The 19,091-nt window shown below is 38.2% G+C and overlaps 1 protein-coding gene across 2 annotated transcripts; it reads left to right on the top strand.

The window, feature by feature from the left end:
- The first annotated feature begins 809 nt into the window (after positions 1–809).
- On the top strand, positions 810–17,693 carry LOC121868808 (thioredoxin-like protein 4A). 2 transcript variants are annotated; one of them, XM_042369758.1, is made up of 3 exons: positions 810–1,044; positions 12,976–13,048; positions 16,486–17,693. In XM_042369758.1, exons 2-3 carry the CDS (start codon positions 12,998–13,000, stop codon positions 16,834–16,836), a joined length of 402 nt encoding a protein of 133 aa, XP_042225692.1. In that variant the 5' UTR covers positions 810–1,044; positions 12,976–12,997; the 3' UTR covers positions 16,837–17,693. The 2 variants fall into 2 exon arrangements, with proteins under 2 accessions (XP_042225692.1, XP_042225691.1); XM_042369757.1 differs by lacking the exon at positions 12,976–13,048.
- Positions 17,694–19,091: the final 1,398 nt, after the last annotated feature.

Genomic DNA, 19,091 nt, shown 5'->3' with positions numbered 1-19,091 from the left:
CAGTATGTAAAAATCAGTACTTTATTTATTAATTACAATAATCAGTTGTTGCACATCCGCGATATTGACATTCACACGACTCCTTTACACTCGGCATATTCTTCCATAGTGATAAGGGCATTTACTTTTGCATTTGCAAAGCGGCATGTGGGTTAGGCCTAAAGGTCTATTTGGTGCCCAAATTTAATTCCTATGCAGTGCTTATCTGAAGAATTTAAATGTATACACAGACTTTGCTTCCTTTAACTGTTTGGGGAGAATATTCAATTTGTTAATTACTCTAGCTAAATAAATTCCTCTAATGTTACTACTGTCACCGTGGCTTAAACATTTTTTGAGCTCGTGCTCATGTATTTTAGTTACGTGACATATTTCAATTAAGTCTCTCTGCAGATTTCTACATTCTAGGGAGGATAGGCTCACTCTGATGAGTCTATTTATCACTATTGTTTCTCTTTTAAACTTTCTAAATATTTATGTTGCTGAACAGTATTTGTTTGTCTTCTCTATCTATTGTCTTTGTTTCTTTGTATTGTTATTTTCTTTATGATAGAGAATAGTTATGGTAATAAAACAGAAAATATATATACTGTACTTGATTTTACTTATCATTCTTATCATAATTCCACAAGGACTTGTATGTTGTCATATAAGTCATACAAAAACTTATAAACTGTGAATCCACTAATGAAAATAATTAAATAAAAAATACAATACTACAGAATTCAGAACAAAGCAGCAAACATATTGGTTACCCTAGAAAACTTTTACATTCTCTGGAAACGTAAACTTATTTTCTGTGACTAAAGCTTACCGAGAGATGGCAGCACCGTCACTATAATGGAGTAATGCTTCCTTGGTGTAAACCAACACTTGTAAACATTTGCCGACTCGTGGGGAAGATTAACTCCTGTGTATCATAAAGTTCTTTTTATTGTGAAAGATTGATCCTCATATCGATTAAAGATGTCGTACATGCTGCAACATTTACATAATGGATGGCAAGTGGATCAAGCTATACTCAGTGAAGAAGACAGAGTAGTGGTGAGTTTTGTTGTTTTATGAAGGAATAGTAAGAACATGAAAGTGGAGGAAACTGCGGCTAGTCAATTTGTCTTTTTTTCTTTAAACCATTGCTACGTGTCCGCTCCTGGTTAGTAAAGGTGGTTATTGTAGGGCGTTTCAGATGCATGGAATAGCTAACGCATTTGCTATTCTGTCTGAACTTGCCTAGCTTGTGCTACAGACGGGCAAAGGGAGATCTTTTTGAGGTATACAAGCTTCTCAGAGGTCACTACTTAGTCGAGTGTCCTTACCCGGAGCTGGCAGACGCTCGCCCCAAGGGACACAGCTCAAGGTTAAAGAAGCCGCAAGTCCGGATAACTGTGAGGAGTAACTTTTTCGGAGTGAGAATTGTGAACTCTTGGAACAATCTACCAGAGTGTTGTGACGGCACCGAGTGTGAGCTCTTTCAAGACCAGACTTGACCAACACTGGAGCAGTTTCAGATATATTCAGGTGCCAGTGCATGCCCAGTACTTGCTAACTGTGTGTAACAGAGACGTAACCGGTCACCCAAGCGGCTAACGAGCCGATCAGTGGTGAGGAGGATAAAAGTAAAAAAGGATGCTGGTATAGAGTTAAGGGAATGTTCAAAGGGAAAAGCTAATTCCTCGATCAGGCGTTAGCCTTTTGCAGGGCCTAAGCGGCACAAATAGCTGACAACCTATCAGCAATTTCTCCCGGTGAAAGTAACACGGATCATGGCCACTTATGGAGAATATTTTGATTAATATTGAAGAGTTGGAGGCATGTAAGGTAATAAAAAATAATTCTATATACTGTATGGTAGTATATTGGATAGGACCAAAAACAAAGTGTAAGGTATGAAAGAATTGAAAAGGATTGCGCCTAGTGGAAACCTGTTTAAACTCCGCCCTTTTTACGTGGGTGCTGTCCGATTTCATTAGCCGTTGGTGACTTTGGTGTAACAATATTGATAATTACTCAAATATGAATAAAACTTTAATATCATCTCCTAAGATACTTTAAATGGGGGTGAACAAGTTGATTACAGTTCTGTACGTGCAAAAAGTAATCTAAACTGAACCTGAAATTTGTTGTATTACATCACAAATATGCGAACACATAGCCTCGAGAGAACAAGTATAGGGCAGAGCTGCTCTCTGGTTGTTTCTTGTGCTTTCCAAGTCCTTTACAACAGGCCCGATTTTTTGTGTTATTCTTATGTATTGTTGATTGATTGACCTTTTCCTTTTTTGTCTTTTCTTTCCATAATTTTCTATATATTTTTTTGCTATTTCTTACCGTATTGGTCCAAATAACAGTTCTCCTAATTTTATTGTTTTCTGAAGACTTTGTGGTACAACAGTTATTCCAAAGACGCAGTATAATGTTGTATTTTTTAATGACAGTCCGGGATAGCTAATGCTTCAGCAATTCCGTACATCTTAATACGCCTTACAATAAACGCCTATAGTTTGGTAAAGGTTTGCAAACCACTACCAGCAGAAGTTGTGGTATTATTTTACTTTAGGACATAGCACACCCAAAAGTTATAAACTACTGAAACATTCTCAGCATTTTGAACCTCATATATACATGGCGTAAATGGATCATAGCGACACAATTGAATTTAAACGATTTTACGGAGTTTTCTATCTGAGGAGATGATCGGCGCATCACGCGTGCGCCATAGACTGACGTCATCCAGCCGTGACCAATGATGTATCGATATCATCACGCAATTTTTTTTTTACCAATCACATTTTATTTTTTTCAAAGGAAGCAGCCTGGGTAATTTCATTGACCAGTCTCACAATGGCCGTGGTGGAGGTTGGTTGTCATTTGTGCTTCTACAATTATTTTCAGTTTATTGCTGAGTTTTACGAGGACGATCATTCTATCCAATTCTTATGTATCCCTGGTCCTTCCACTTCTAACTCAGGTATTGTACCTTCAGACATGGTGTGCCCCAAAGTTTTTAACTACTGAAACATTTAGGTTAGTTTAAGCTAGGCTCATCGGGGTCCAAGCGAAGCCCTGGGCTAGGGGTTAGGTTATGTTTTGTTTTGTTAGGTTAGATGACTTGTTTTCCCCACCCAAAAACACTGATTTCCCAGACTCTCCTCATTATTGTTGGGGAGGGGGGTTAAAAAATACAATTTCTGCCAAAAATGAAGGTCAGATTCGTTCAAAGCACACCAAAATACACTGGAAAAACATATTGGTCAACCCCTAGGGACTCGTGTCCTAAAGTAAAATTACGAAGTTGTTTGTTGATTTTCTTTATTTTTGTTGTACAGGTGCTCCTCTACTTACGAACGAGTTATGTTCCTGAGGCTTGATTGTAAGTCCAACTTTACTTATGTAGATACCAAACATTGTAAAAAATGAAAAGGTTATGGATATTTAGTACAGCAACAGTGGTCCCTCGGTTAACGAACACAATTTGTTCCAGAAGGTCGTTCGTTAAATCGAAACCATTGTTTCAATGGGATTTTGGTTAATTGGTTCCAGCTCACCGAAAATTACTTACAAGGTAAAAAAATGCAGTAAAGTACACTTACTTTGAGGTGTGTATGTAGAAGGCTCCCGGTTGATGATGATGATGATGGGAATTAGAAGTGGGGGTGGAGGAGAAGGGTGAAGAGAAGGAAGTGGGGGTGGAAGAGAAATCACCCCATGCTTGATGCCGTCATTTCACACATAAAAGTTCACTAGGTGTAATTCAAGATTATTTTCTTTAAATCAACACTGCACTGCACTATTTATTGTCAATATGTAAAATAAATGTCAGAATGACCAATAATTGTACAGTACTGTAAAAATGTAAAAAATAGTAAAGGTTCAAAAGAGTCTCAAGCAAGATGTTACCTCTACTGACCAGAGATACAAACTGACGCCTGTTTGGTGAGTTGAGTGGCTGTTTGGTGCACTAAAAACTAGTTTCATGTACTTCAATTATGTTAAATACTTGTTAAAATGACTAAAAATTTTAATATAAAACTTGGAAAATTATTGAATAGTACAACCTTCTTGATATTTACTCAAATGGGAACGAATTTAAGCCCTAAAACCAATTACTATATTGGTGGACTAATATTCCAGCTGGTGAGCAAGCGAAAACATGTTGAGACGAATTCGTAAGGAATTCGTTAATTGAATTTTTTTCGTTAACCGAATTGAGTATTCTTATGGAAGGTAATTCGTTAACCGAGGTGTTCGTTAACCGAGGGACCACTATATATGTAACAGGTCGGAATTCTCTCATTTGGGGCTTTTGATTATAGTGGATGGTAATGCAGTGGAAGTGCCCCTTTGAGAAAAACCCAAACCAGCACAAACTCAATTAATTTAAAAAATATTCTCCCTGACCCGTAGAAAGATAGCATCTGTGATTGGGGTGAATGAGACGCACTGTAAAATTTGACACTTCTATTCCCTCCAACACTACAACCACAATCAATAATGATACACCAACATTTGCACACCTCTTAGCCTGGCTTAAAACACTACACTGGGGAACAAAGGTTATACATGATATCAAAAATAGGTAGAAAATATTAAATGCCTTATGAGAAACTACTAAGGTAACAGCATTACTTACACCAGAATGAGGAGCTCATTTGAAAACAGTTCCTCATTATCTTACATCCCATAGTGACACATAAACATTAGAAAACGATAGTACAGTATCAAAATTATTTAAGGAATGTTAACTACACCCAACAAGATAATATCAGTCACTGAGAAATAGTATCAAAATATGAAGAAATTATTAACTACACACATGGATCAATCAGAGCCTGTCTGGGATGGCCCACAACTACTACAATCCTAACTGCCCAATAACCCGAAGGGTGTAACTACTAGCCTGCCAAGGAGGCCGGCATTTATATATATATATATATATATATATATATATATATATATATATATATATATATATATATATATATATATATATATATATATATATATATATATATATATATATATATATATATATATATATATATATATATATATATATATATATATATATATATATATATATATATATATGGGATTAATTGAAATGGAGTCGGGCGATCCCCCAAACTCCACTTTTGACGACACACAACATATTTGTAGTAAAAAATTTTATCTTAACTATGGTGGTATGAAAAACAAGTATATAGAAGAGGTTGGGTTAGGAAGATAAAGAGTTAACATAGGAAAAATAAAAGGTAAGGTTAGAAAAACTAAAAATTAGGTGTAACTTCGGTAGTAGAAGAGATGGAGTCGGCATATACAGGGATGGAGGCTGGTTCGGCAGAGGGCAGATTCCTGGCCCTCAGGTGAATCCTACATTACTAGGTGAATCTGTCTACATCACTGTCACCCACAGTTGTCAGGGCCTACAAATCCTCAAAGTCAACTTCACTGTCACTATCACTGGCTGGGCTGGCTGTGGTGGGTTCTGAAAATCTGTTATGCTTTGCTGACAGCTGGCGTTGATGTTTGTCGTGATACACACATGATGTAAAACCATGGCTGCAGCAGTATGGAAGACTTCTTCAATTCATTTTCAGAGAACTGTACCTTCTTCTTCCTCTTCACTAGCGTGTTCTTCTTCCAACATCTAAATGCGACGTCACTTCAGGATCTCCTGATCACCTCCAGGACTTAATCGTTGGTGGTCTCGGAGAAACCTGGAACTGCTAACAGTCTGCGCCAGCTTCTCTGGCAAGGTCCTGCTGCAACATTCTGAACCTCACCAGTCACAGATTGACTCCTCCTCTCACCTGGTATTGTTGGCATGTCTCCATGTAATTCTGTAATAGACAGCTGATCCCCATGACTCCACCAAGAAGTCCACAGCTTTCTTGATGTTAAATACTCTCAGAATTGTTTTGAAGGTATTTTTGCTGTTCTAACTATTGATCCTCATCTTCTTCGCTCTCTTACTGCTCGGTGGTGAGGTGTCACTCAGGAGTTCATAGCTCTTCCTAGTGTTGGTGTGAAGTCGTTCCAGGAGCTGGAATTTTTTGTTGGGGAATGCAGCTTTCATTGCGAAATCGCTCACAAGGGTCCACATGGGCTGGAAAGGAAGGAAGACCACTTTACGTTGGGGTGACGATCTAGCAGTAGGCGAGTGTCCTGGTCGTTGTCAGCAACAACAAAATATTAAATGGGACATTCTGTAAGCTCTGAAGAATTTCTTTACATAGGGAACAAACAGTCATCAAACCAGGAAGGGACAGTGTAAGAACAGCATCACTTTTCGTCGCGGTCAGCCAGTGGACATTTAGCTTGGTCATGTCCATGCTCTTGTAAGCGTCGCGACTTGCGGGCTGTGGCTGTGGATCACCGATAACCCGGCTTACAGGTACGGGCATTGGTGGTGCAGTAAACAGGGCGGTGATGTCGCGTTCTTCTGCATTTTCCGGCCCGAATCCTGCTGGCATTCTTCACAACGAAAGGACTTGGAAGGTAGTATTTTTCCAGAAAAAGACCAGATTCGTCCATATTCGGCACCTGAGTCGTCACTGTGCTTCCTCCATAATCTCTCACCCCGTAAGCGGAGAGGAAATTCGAGAACGCCTTGCGATCCTTTTCGCTTCTTCACCACCAATGTTTTATATTGGTGATCTTGTTCAGATCTTAAACCTCTGTAACCACCCAGAGGAAGCATTAAAGGTTTGGGCTCTGAAGTTTACCCACTCTTCGTGCCACTGCCATGTACAGTTCGCGTCGTAGTCATAACAGGCGGCGTGTCGACCGCTCCTGTTCCGTCGCCTGACGCACCAAGTACCTCTGGTAATTTTTTGTCTTGAGAAGCACCTGGTTGTGAAAATGCTTGATCATGAAGCACCTGTAGACTTTTGTGATCTTCATGTGCTCCTTTATCTTAAGCTGAATCCTTCTTTTATAGTCCGGATCGTAGATTTAGTTTCATACCATGCTGGTAGCCAAATCAACCTGCCTTGTTCCTTTCTCCAACTCTTGGATGATGCTATACTTCACCCTCGTAGCTTAGGAACGTCGTGTCTTCTTTGGTTTAGTGCGCTGGGTCCAGGTAGGGAAAGGTTTCTCGGTGGTCGGCGGGAAGCCATTTTACGGAACAATGGATGCTGGCGTTTACAGGTGGCCTTAGAGATGGCTACATGGCTACAGGTCAAGCGTTGTCTTTCCTCCCTCCTCCCTCCTCCCTCCACCTCCTCCCTCCCTCCTCCCTCCCGGGTGGACCACGTCCTTAATACTTTAAGCCAGTACAGCTAGCGCTTCAGAGGGGGTAGGGATGCACTATTAATCCTGGGTCTCATCGTCATATGGCGTCAGTGATAACATAACAAGACACACACTCTTAACCCACCACGCCGCCCAAGCGGAGGGGAGGGGAAGGAGGGAGAGGCAGGCAGGCAGGCTGCCCGGGTGGGGGGCGAATCTAAAAAATAGCGTCGCGCCGAGACACTCTCCAGCGTAATGGGGTTCACCCAATCCTCCCTTCAAGAGATGTTGGGTGAAAACTAAATTTTAACATTTAGTATTAAATAATACCTCAGATTAAGTTAGGATAATATAATTGACATTGCTGGATTCCTTAAGACCAGGAATATTTTGAATATAAATGTCATATATTTTGCACAAAAATAACATATTTACTCAGAGTAAACATTATATCTAAAATTTGTATGTCTAATGCAAAATCTATGATGTTTATATTCAAAATGATCATCAAATTGTAAGAATTCCAGCAATGGAAATTATATTCTGACCTGGTAATTTGTATGAATTTTTGAGCTAAAACAAATATCTTCAGTTAATAAAAAAAAAAATATTCTTCACATGGTAACAGAGGGCTCATTCTGTCCTCCCTACCAGATGTGAGAAAACCAGAATATTTACCTTTTAGTGATATATAATACCTCAAACTAAAGTTTGGATAATATAATTGACATTGCTGGATTCCTTGTAAGACCAGGAATATTTTGAATACAAATGTCATGTATTTTGCACAAAAATAACATATTTACTCAGAGTAAACATTATATCAAAAATTTGTATGTCTAATGCAAAATCTATGATGTTTATATTCAAAATGATCATCATATTGTAAAAATTCCAGCAATGTAAATTATATTCTGGCCGGGTAATTTGTATGAATTTATGAGCTAAAACAGGCAGGGTGGCAGGTGGGGCCGAATCTAAAATAGCTCGAGCGGACACTCTAGATAATCGGAAAAAACCCGTTAAGTGAAAAGTTCGCCTGAGGCAATCATTATAACGTGAAATCGCTACTAAGTGAAACCTGTACAGTATATGTAAAATGTAAAGTTTTAAATAAGAGAAAACAAAATACATAGCGTTTTAGACCCGCTCTGTTTACTCCACACTTTGTTTGAAACACGAAGTTTTAAGTGTCCTCAGTGAATTCTGATTACTGTTTCTCCACTTTGTGACTATGGAAAAGAAGAATATCTCTGGGGAGCACTCTGTGATCGATTTCCGTGGTGATCGTAAAAGAAAGGCTATAACACTTGAAGAAAAGCTTGATGTTTCATGACTCCTCAGCCTCAACATCACCCTTATCCCCCATCAAGTTATATTCATATTTTTCAAGGTAAAGTGTAACATTTACTGTATGATTTCATTATTAGATATGAATGTAACATTTATTTAGACTGTGCTATCCTTTGTGTTAGGCTAACTACAAATTTTTTTTCGATTGGAGTAATCTGCATCTAATCCTATTTTCTCCATAACCCTGTTATTTCTATTACACAATTTCTATAACACGATGTTTTACAAGAACACTACTATCGCTATAGCAGAACTACCTGTATGTGGAATACTATATACGTATATATACACTTTTACTCTTAAATCACTACTGTAATGTGATACACGTGATTAATTTTTATCTCTTGTGCAAAATACATGACGTTTATATTAAAATTATTCACTGTTTTACAAGGATTCCAGCAACGCCAGCAGATGGGGGAGAGAGAGGGTGGGAGCGAGCGAGGGGGCGTGGGGGAAGGGGAGGTAGTACGTTTGACAGTTGGCACAGGCCCAGGTCTAACGTGTGTATATTTATCAGTTCTTAGGTGACTAAGCTTCTCTCTTATAAAAAGCCAGTGAAATGACCTGGGTGAATATAATTAACATAGCTGGGATTCTTGTAACATACTGATTAATTATAATATAAACATGCTATAATTTGCACTAGACAAAACAATTTTAGTACCGTAATCAAATTAGTACGTGTGCACTCCAACTTTGCACTAAGAAATCTATGTAAATGTACCCAAAAATACAGTTGAAAAACTTTTTTATAAAATGTACTACAGTACTGTACACTAATGTACAACAGTTTTTATCTCTTGAGCAAAATATATGACGTTTATATTCAAATTATTGGCTGTCTTGCAAGGATTTCAGCAATGCAAATTATAATCTCCTAACTTTAGTCTGAGATATTATATAAGATAAAACCTGTAAGCCTAAAAGGCTGGGAGGGCGGGAGGGAGGGAGGGACGGACGGAGCCAGCCAGTCCGCGAGGGGTTGGGGGGGTGGGGGGGTCGAGGTGATAAGTTTGAGGCGAAGGTCTCTGTGTGTTTATTTAACAGTCCTACTAAGCTTCTCTTATTTTAAAATGTCAGTGATATGACCTAGGAGAATATAATTAACATAGCTGGGATCCTTGTAAGACACTGATTTATTTGAATATAAACATGTTGTAATTCGCACTAGACATAACAATTTTAGTCCCGTAATCAAATTAGTACATGTGCACTCCAGCTTTGCACTAATTTATTTTATGTTTATTTTAGTATGGTGTGTGAATGTAAATGGGTGAAAATAAATGAAGAAATTTATGTAAATCCTCCCAAAAATAAAGTTGAAAAACTTTTTATAAAATGTACTACAGTATTGTACACTAATGTACTACATTTTTTATATCTTGAGCAAAATATATGACGTTTATATTCAAATTATTCTCTGTCTTGCAAGGATTTCAGCAATGCAATTTATATTATCGTAACTTTAGTCTGAGATATTATATAAAATAAACATAAAGAAATCACCAATCTTTTATCTTGAACACGGGGGTGGTGGGAAGAGTGGGAGGGAGGTGAGGTTGTGGGGTGTTTGGCTCTCGCTCAGGATGGGATGGAGAAAGGAAACTCACAATGTGCTCTCATGTATACATGTTGTATTGGATGTACAATGCAGCTTGGTGCTTGGAAGGCAGCATGGTTACAAGCGTGATGTAGAGAGAGCTGGTTGGTGAGGGTGCTCAGAGGAGGACCAGCCTGTGGGTCGCCATGCTCGCCGGCGGGAGCGAGGACCGCCAGGCAGGCGGAGGAGGATGAGGTGTTGCTGGCTGGTTGGTGTAGGTAGAAAGAGACAGGTCACCACGAGGTCAGGTCTTAAATAGCGGGGGGTAGGTGTGGCTTAGTAGTTGACCCCCGCTCCGTGATGTATGGCGGCACTGGTTGACCTAGACCACGAGGCATACACTGGGGAATTGGTGGGGTCGGCTACTCAGTGACAAACAGCGTTTGTAGGGGAGAAATCCACTACAAGGTGGCAGAATGTCTGGCGTTTGTTTGTTTATTTATTTGAGATAAGATTTGACCGTTGGCGCTGAAGGCCTGCCTGCGTGTTTATTTATCATTACTTAAGAGTGACTAAGCCCTTCTCATAATTTTCCACCCAAACGACCTGGGTGAATATAACTTACATTGGAGGGATTCTTGTAAGATAGTAATTTATTTGAATGTTTTTTTTTTCATTTTAAATTTTAATTGTTTATTCCTTGATAGAGGAAGCGGGATCCTAGTGCTGTCACTTGGTACCCCTGTACCATAACACCAGAAGCAACTGGCCAGTGTCACAAGTATATACAGTACAGTCATCCCTTGGTTATCACGCCTAATTGGGACTCCGCCGATAACGAAAGTACAGAACCTATGGGATTTATTCTAATTGGTTCAGACACCCATTTTACGACCATTTAGACCCACTAAATATATACTGTATATAATGTTATGGTAAATATCATAAACACACATAGGCATGGCTAGGTTATTACAAAGTGATGAAAAGGGTACGCTTAATACTGTAGTCCACAAAACATGTAGCTATGCTTTTTTTTATTTGGTCCCCCGTCATATGAGTCCGTTTTCTCTCACATCAGGACGCCTGAGTCCTCCGTTTTCTCTCTTAATCTTAGAGTGCACCAGAAACTTTACTATTTTTAGTAATGCCACAGAATTTGAAATTGCAACCCCAATTGCAACTTGCAATTGTTGCGGCAACTAGATATGTCTGATTACAGCAATTGTGTTATCGTCAATTTGTAGGTGAAAGATTTTATCCTCAATAGATGTAGGTTAACATTTGATCTGTAGGCAAATGCTTAGAAAAGCCTAAATAAGGAAGCATATTCTTTTAACACATAATATCTGACCAGTATGGGGAGGATCATCTTGTCTCCGTCAGATGGTAGTGGAGTGGTGGTCCAGCAGGCGTCACGTGTTTTTTTTTGGGGGGCCACATACGTATATGCGATCGGACGTTGTTCGGTCGGACGTTAACCAGCGCATGACTGTATATATGATTGTATGCATGACTGTATGTGTGTGTACACACACACACTCAAAACACATACAAATAAATAACAATTGGAAAATCCTCTCACAAATAATCAGAAACAAATATATATTAATATACAGTGGTCTCTCCATTAACGAACACAATTCGTTCCAGAAGGTCGTTCGTTAACCGAAAATTTCGTTAACTGAAACCATTGTTTCAATGGAATTTTGGGTAATTGGTTCCAGCTCACCGAAAATTACATACAAAGTAAAAATAAATGCAGTAAAGTACATTTACTTTGAGGTGTGCATGTAGAAGGCTCTTGGTTGATGATGATGATGATGGGAATTAGAATGGGGGTGGAGGAGAAGGGAGAAGAGAAGGAAGTGGGGGTGGAAGAGAAGTCACCCCATGCTGCCATTTCACCCATAAAATTTTAGTTCACTTGGTGTAATTCAAGATTATTTTCTGTAAATCAACACTGCACTGCATTATATATTGTCAATATGTAAAATAAACTTCAGAATGACCAATAATTGTACTGTAAAAATGTAAAAATAGTTTATGTTCAAGAGAGTCTCAAGCAAGAAGCTTCCTCCACTGAGCAGGGACATACACTGACGCTATTTTGGGTGAATCAAGTGGCTGTTTGGTGCGCTAAAACCTAGTTCCCTGTACTTCAATTACGTTAAATAATTGTTAAAATTACTAAAAACTTTAACATAAAACTTGGAAAATTATTGAATAGTACAACCTTCTTGATATTTACTCGAATAGTAAGGAATTTAAGCCCTAAAACCGATTACTGTATTGGCAGACTAATACTGCAGCTGGTGAGCAGGCAAAAGCAGGCGAAAACATGTTGGGAAAAATTCCTTAGGAATTCGTTAACCGAAATTTTTTCGTTAACCGAAGTGAAGAATCTTATGGAAGGTAATTCGTTAACCGAAATTTAGTTAAGCCGAGGCGTTCGTTAACCAATGGATCACTGTATATTTGTTTCTGATTATTTGTGAGAGGATTTTCCAATTATTATTTACCTGTATTTGTATGATTTGTGTGTGCGTGTGTACACACACACACACACACATATATATACAATACTGTACAGGTAAAAGAAATAATTGTCTTAAGGGCAAACACATAAAGGGAATATACATTTCTTTGTACACAGGTAAAAATGTAACCCCACCCCCCGGTAAGCAAATGTTATTCGCGGCCATTTTGAGAAACTAACCACCGTGAATTTGAAAGGCCTACTGTACAGCAAAGTTCTGCCAACCATAATCTATTGACTGCTGCACCTAATGTGGACAGTGAGAAGTATTGCCTAGACTCTATCTTGATTCTCTATACTTCAGATACAAAAGATGCCGTACCACCATGTCCGGCTGCAAGAAATATTTAATTTCAGCATTTATCCATCTTTTAACGGTAAGAAAAATTAAGATTTACATTGAATTAGATTGTGTTAGGGTTAGGTTTAGTTTGGTTAGGTTTGGTTGTGCAGTATTCAATTGTATTCAATAAAAGCTTTATGCACTGTACTTTAACCTATATGCCCACTTTTTGGTTAGATTACCTGTTGTTATGAAAATCCTCTAAAATTTCATCATGAAATCTCCTTTAAAGTTGTGACAATCTTCAAATCATTTCTTATACAGTACTGTAATATGGTTTATTTTTACCTAACCTAAGTAAATTAGACTGAATCTTATAAAATTTATAGAAATAAATTTTTACCTCACAGTATTTAGGCCCAGGTGAATGGTGATATACTAGTAAACATTATCATTAGGAAATTTTAAAACTTTAAATGCTCTACATCATCATCATTACCTTACTATACTGTACAGCAAATTTCCTCGGTTGCGTGGGTTAGCCTAAATCATTATGGTTATTGCACTTTTTAGTTATGAATACAGTACCGTTTGAACCTCGATTTAACGGCATCAACGGGACCTGGGCTGTGTCATTAAATCGGAGTATGGGGGGGGGGGTGTCACTGACGAAACCATTGCATCAAGCTACCAAGATTTATCATATTTGTCATAATATTTTAGATTAGAAATGATGAATGTTTCAGAGATGGCATTGATGTTTATATGGAATAAGTTTTTTGTAATAACAATAAATAAAAAAATAATAACATTTCAACGTATAATTCAAGTCTGAGTATATAAACACACACACATTTACTTCTCATGGGATTATAGTCTACCCTTGTAAAAACATTTTCTCTAATACATTGCAGAGCAAAAGAATAAAAATTACAATACTGTACTTTAATGTGACTTAGAAATAAAAAAGATTTAATATAAAACTATAAAAATAAGAAAACTGAAGTGCATGGGTGTGTATGTGTGGGAAGTGAACACAAGTGTTGAGGGAGTGAGTACTGAGCTGTAACTGCGTCTTGACTCGGCAGTCTCCACCCACCCGGCTTCTTCCCCAAATGTGACATCACACCATACTGATACACACACACACACACATTTTGGAGTCAGCTGTTGACTGTCCAGCTGATCTGTGTTGCATGATGGCTCGATTTGGCTAAGTTTGCACTTAAACAACTGTTGAGTGAATAAACCAGGGCATATGGAGATGCATTATACTGTACACTACAATAATATTTATTAAGTGCTGATAAATATGTTACAATATTATTTACTAGTGCCCAAGACAGATCCTGTGGTAAGCAGGTAGTAGAGGAACTAGTGTAAATTATGGGTGCCCCCAAGATCTATATATTTTGCCATTAAATGCGAATTGCCAGTAAATCCAGTGCTGTTTAAACAGTGCTGAAGAAACCAGTGCATCAAGTACTTTTCTAAATCTATGAGTTTTCCTAATTTTTCGTGTACCTAAGTTTTTCTATTCCCTTCTTTGTCACTTTTCACATAGTACTTAAAGGAGTTCATCTTTCTGCTTCTTTATATCATAAATTGTTGAGGAACCGACACCATAGATTTCATAAAGTTGATGAACAGACACTGTATGGTCTAGTTTCTGTAATATTTCAACCTTCTCCACAATGTTCAGGGAAACTTTTCTTCTTGGGTCACTAGCAACTCCAGTAGGGTTTTTGGGCCATAATTGATGCACAGAAAGTAGAAATTTAAGGCAATCACACGAGCACAGCACCGGCTGGACTTCAATGCCAAAACAAACTGACCACAGTGCCGTGAGAGCGTTGCAACAGGTAGAGGAACTAGTGGAAATTATGGGCGGGCCTTTGAAATTCACGATCTCTAAATTTTGTTCATTAAATGAGAGTTGCCATCAAATCGAGGTTCAACCTGTAGAGGTTTACCTGTACGTGATATACAGAATACATCGTATTAGTTACACATTGCATCACATGATCAGAAGTACCAACCTTACAAATGAAGACCCAGGGGTGCAGAAAATTTTTTGTTGACTCCTACAACCCAATCCTATGCAGTACAGTACATAAGACACTCCAGGCAATGCTGTAGGAGGGTAGATCAAGATTTCATATGCTGTGGTTACTGAGCTGCTATACTTATTTAACTTATGATGTTTTAGTAAACTAAAGCTCACACTTCATTTCAGATGAACCATTTTGGTATAAATTAGTGTCCTTAGTTGCCTCACATTAATATTCGGTTTGTTTCATACCTCTGCTATTTTCAGTCTGGTGTTTCTACAAAGCTATAAATTCTATTGTATAAATGGTTGTCTCAAGGTTATCATGGGTATGCAAAAAGTAAAACAAAGGATGGCTACTTAACACAGTGCACTGCTTAAAATATTTATTTAATGTGTGATGTCGCTCTAGCTGATGATGTGATGGACTGGAGAAATTATGTGCTTGATGGATTGTTACACGGCTATGTAGGCACACAGCATTAGTTGTAACTCCCAGATTAATCAATGAGTAATTTTGGAATTTTATTAAGGTTGTGGTAGAATTTTACTCCTTTTCCCATGTTACAGGTTGGGAATGTCTCTTGCTAGACTTCAGTTTTTATTTCCATCTGGGTCTAGTGATGTGATATTTCAATGAACTTAGGGGAACACTTTCTATCTCAACTCAGTTATTTTGTTTCATAATAAGGTTCTGTTGTATGGCCAGGTTAGAGAAAAATTTTAAATAAAGTCCTGTCTTGCCTCCTCCTGGGAGTATCCCCGTAGGTGGCTGATTGTCCCAATTTAAAGAAATCTAGGCTCAGGCTCAATGGGCCTTAAATAGTGTGTAAAAGCTTACATTGGAAGATGAGAATACAGTACCACCCAAAATACTGTACTAGGAACTGAATAAAAAACACTGACATCATAAAAGACTGTGTAACTGCAGTGTTGCATAAGAATATGATTCAAAGGTCTGGTATCAGCAGTAGCACTTGTTATTTTCATGTCTTCTGTTACTAACTGACATTTACTACAAAAGTCACTCTTGAGTGGCAACTGGTCATAATTGGAAAATTACTGTTGAAATGCCATTCTCTGACATTGCATACAAAGATTGGCTTTGAGCCCTCCCTTCTCACCAGGATGTTCTCCTCTCTGGTCGCTGCATATGAGGTTGGTATTAACTCTGGCCAGACTAGAACACCTGGAGAGCTGATTGCCCTGAAACTTTGTCAGCTGTGACTTCTGGTCTCCCTTTATTAGATCATTACCGTTGCTGGAGAATAGGGCTCATAATTGGATTAGTTCAGCCACTTTGGCATAGAGTTCACTGGGTTTGTAACCTTTAGGCTCTGGTGGGCTTGTTTCAGGAGCCACTCTCTCCAGGCTCAGTCATAGAATGGGATTTCAAGATCGTTTCAATTTTTTTATGTTCTTTATTGTTTACTTACTCAGAATGTAATACATATATACTACATGATGTGGTTTCTTCACAGGTGATTCGCTTTGGCCACGATTGGGACCCAACTTGCATGAAGATGGATGAGGTTCTTTACAATATTGCTGAAAAAGTTAAAAACTTTGCCGTTATATACTTGGTGGACATTACTGAAGTTCCTGATTTTAATAAGATGTACGAGTTGTACGACCCTTGCACGTGTATGTTCTTCTTCAGGAACAAACACATCATGATTGATCTGGGTACTGGTAACAACAACAAGATCAATTGGGCTTTGGAAGACAAGCAGGAGATGATTGACATCGTGGAAACAGTGTACCGGGGAGCAAGAAAAGGAAGAGGTTTAGTGGTGTCACCAAAAGATTATTCAACCAAATACAGATATTAAAAATGGATTCTTTTAGTGCTTTGTCATATAATTTTTACAAACCATGCATTCATGTATGGCTTTTTGTACTAGAACTTATCTTACTCTTAAGGTAAAGAGGTGGAAAAGTATTTAACTTTAAATCTGATCGAAATGGATGGATCCTCAAATAAGTATATTTAAGTACTGTACTTCGGAGACTTCTGTTACTCATTGTGATCATCTTCCTGAGTTTAAAAGAAGCCAGGTGAAAGTTCTGTCTCTGCCATTTGGAGAACCAAGCATGTAAACATAATACAGTGATATCTCTGTTAGTCGGAACAATTGGTGCAGAGCATTTCCGGGAGTGAGAGATTTCCAGGTAATGAGACAACTCTTTCAATGCTGGAAAAAATTCCTCTTCTCTGGAATTTTCTGGGTACCGGGAAAAGTTTATTGGAATTTCCAGAAATTGCACGTTACATCATCTCTCGAACCCGGAAAGAAATCCCCCATCCCCGGAATTTATCCGGGTACTGGAATTTTCTTGGAATTTTTTCAGAATGATTCAGTATTTCATCTCTTAACCCTTAAGCCCCAGGTTAGGGTGCCCCTGGCAGTAACCCCCACTCGGGGGTAAATTGAGAAAAATCAACTTTAACAAAAATAATTTTTAACCTTTTTAAATGATAAAACACTAAAAAGTAAGTAAGAAAAACTATATACAATCTCTCCTCAACTTATGGCAACCTGTACATATGACGGCCATGGTTATAAAAAATATTTTTCACATTACATATTTTCAAGTCCCGACGTTAGTGATAGCGCTGTGTACAGGTGCTCCTCTACTTACGAACGAGTTACATTCCTGAGGCTTGTTTGTAAGTTCAACTTTATTCATGTAGATACCAAACATATTGTAAAAAATGAAAAGATTATGGATATTTAGTACAGCTATACCCTTTAATACAGCCTTAAAACCTGGCTCACTCTTCTCCTCTTAGGTAATGTTTGTTCTATCTGGGAATTTCTTCAAAATAATCCAATCTCATCCACGTTAAACACCTGTTCTGGCAGGTAACCCCCCTCAGTGATGATGTTTGTATCTCTGAAAGTTTGTAAGTTGAATGTACTGACAAAATTTTCGTTTGTAACTCCCTTTAAAATGGCTGGCAAGCATAAAAGTGAGAGTTCTCGTGGTGCTGAGAAGAAAAAGAGACGCCCATTTTAGAATTTCTATGTATTATTTTCGCTTTTTCAACTTACAACCTGGTCGTCGGGACGGAACCCCGTCGTAAGTCGAGGAGAGACTGTATTGACCCTCAAGAAACTTCCCTGGCAGCGCTGAAGGAGGGAGGGAGATAAGGGGACAGTGTTGTTTTGACAGCTGATGCTCGTGGTCACCTTCACACTTACCACCTATGTTTAGCTTGTCTTTTGTGTCCGACATGGCCAGTAATGCATATATTTACTAATCATAAAACTTATATTTTACTTGCATTATTTTTCATAAGAAGTGCTTGGCAACACACACCAGACGGTCGCCAGGCTATCTGGCCGTCTTTGTGTTTGGTAGAGCAAGTAATGCAGGAAATAATCATAATTCCACAAATAAATACATTTATAACATAATCATGGCATTATTTTCCAGTAATACTTCACTGTAATACAACTGCACTACTTTAAGCAATATTACTTTGATACAACATGATAAAATGGACAAACAATGGAAATAAAACAAACAAAATTACGTAGGTAATTACGTTCAGGAAGCTTCCCTGTGGCCGAGCGTGTGGCGTGACAGGCAAATTTCCTGTCAATGAGCTCGATTTGCATCTCTCAAACCCAGAAAAAATAACCCATCTCCCGGAATTTTCCGGGTACCAGGAAAGTTTTCTCAGCATTTTCCAGAAAATGTGTCCCTCGGAAAATTTCAATTCTGGCTTTTGGAGAGTTCCAGTCAAGAAGGATTCCAGCTTACGGAGATATTACTATATGACTTAAGACAAAAATCTTCTTTTGACTCCATTATCATCTTTTTGTATGTTGTGAATGATTGATTGCAATTATCATCATTTAGTATTGTACTGCACTGTACTGTACTGTACTGAAATTTTATTCAGTGTGTGAATGGAGAAATAAACAGAATATAAATAGCGTTCAGCTTCCATTCTGTAGTGTGCTTTTCTATTATATTTGAAGTAATAATTCATTGATTGCCTGAAAAGTTAATCCAGAAATGTAAGATACCTTTGCTAAAGGTATTATTGTAAGCTGTTAAACATTACCAAAATACT

Source organism: Homarus americanus, unplaced genomic scaffold, assembly GCF_018991925.1.
Source record: "Homarus americanus isolate GMGI-L3 unplaced genomic scaffold, GMGI_Hamer_2.0 scaffold30535, whole genome shotgun sequence".
Taxonomy (NCBI): Eukaryota; Metazoa; Arthropoda; class Malacostraca; order Decapoda; family Nephropidae; genus Homarus; species Homarus americanus.
The sequence above is the reverse complement of the archived record's forward strand: the minus strand, read 5'-3'. Positions and strand labels throughout refer to the sequence as shown.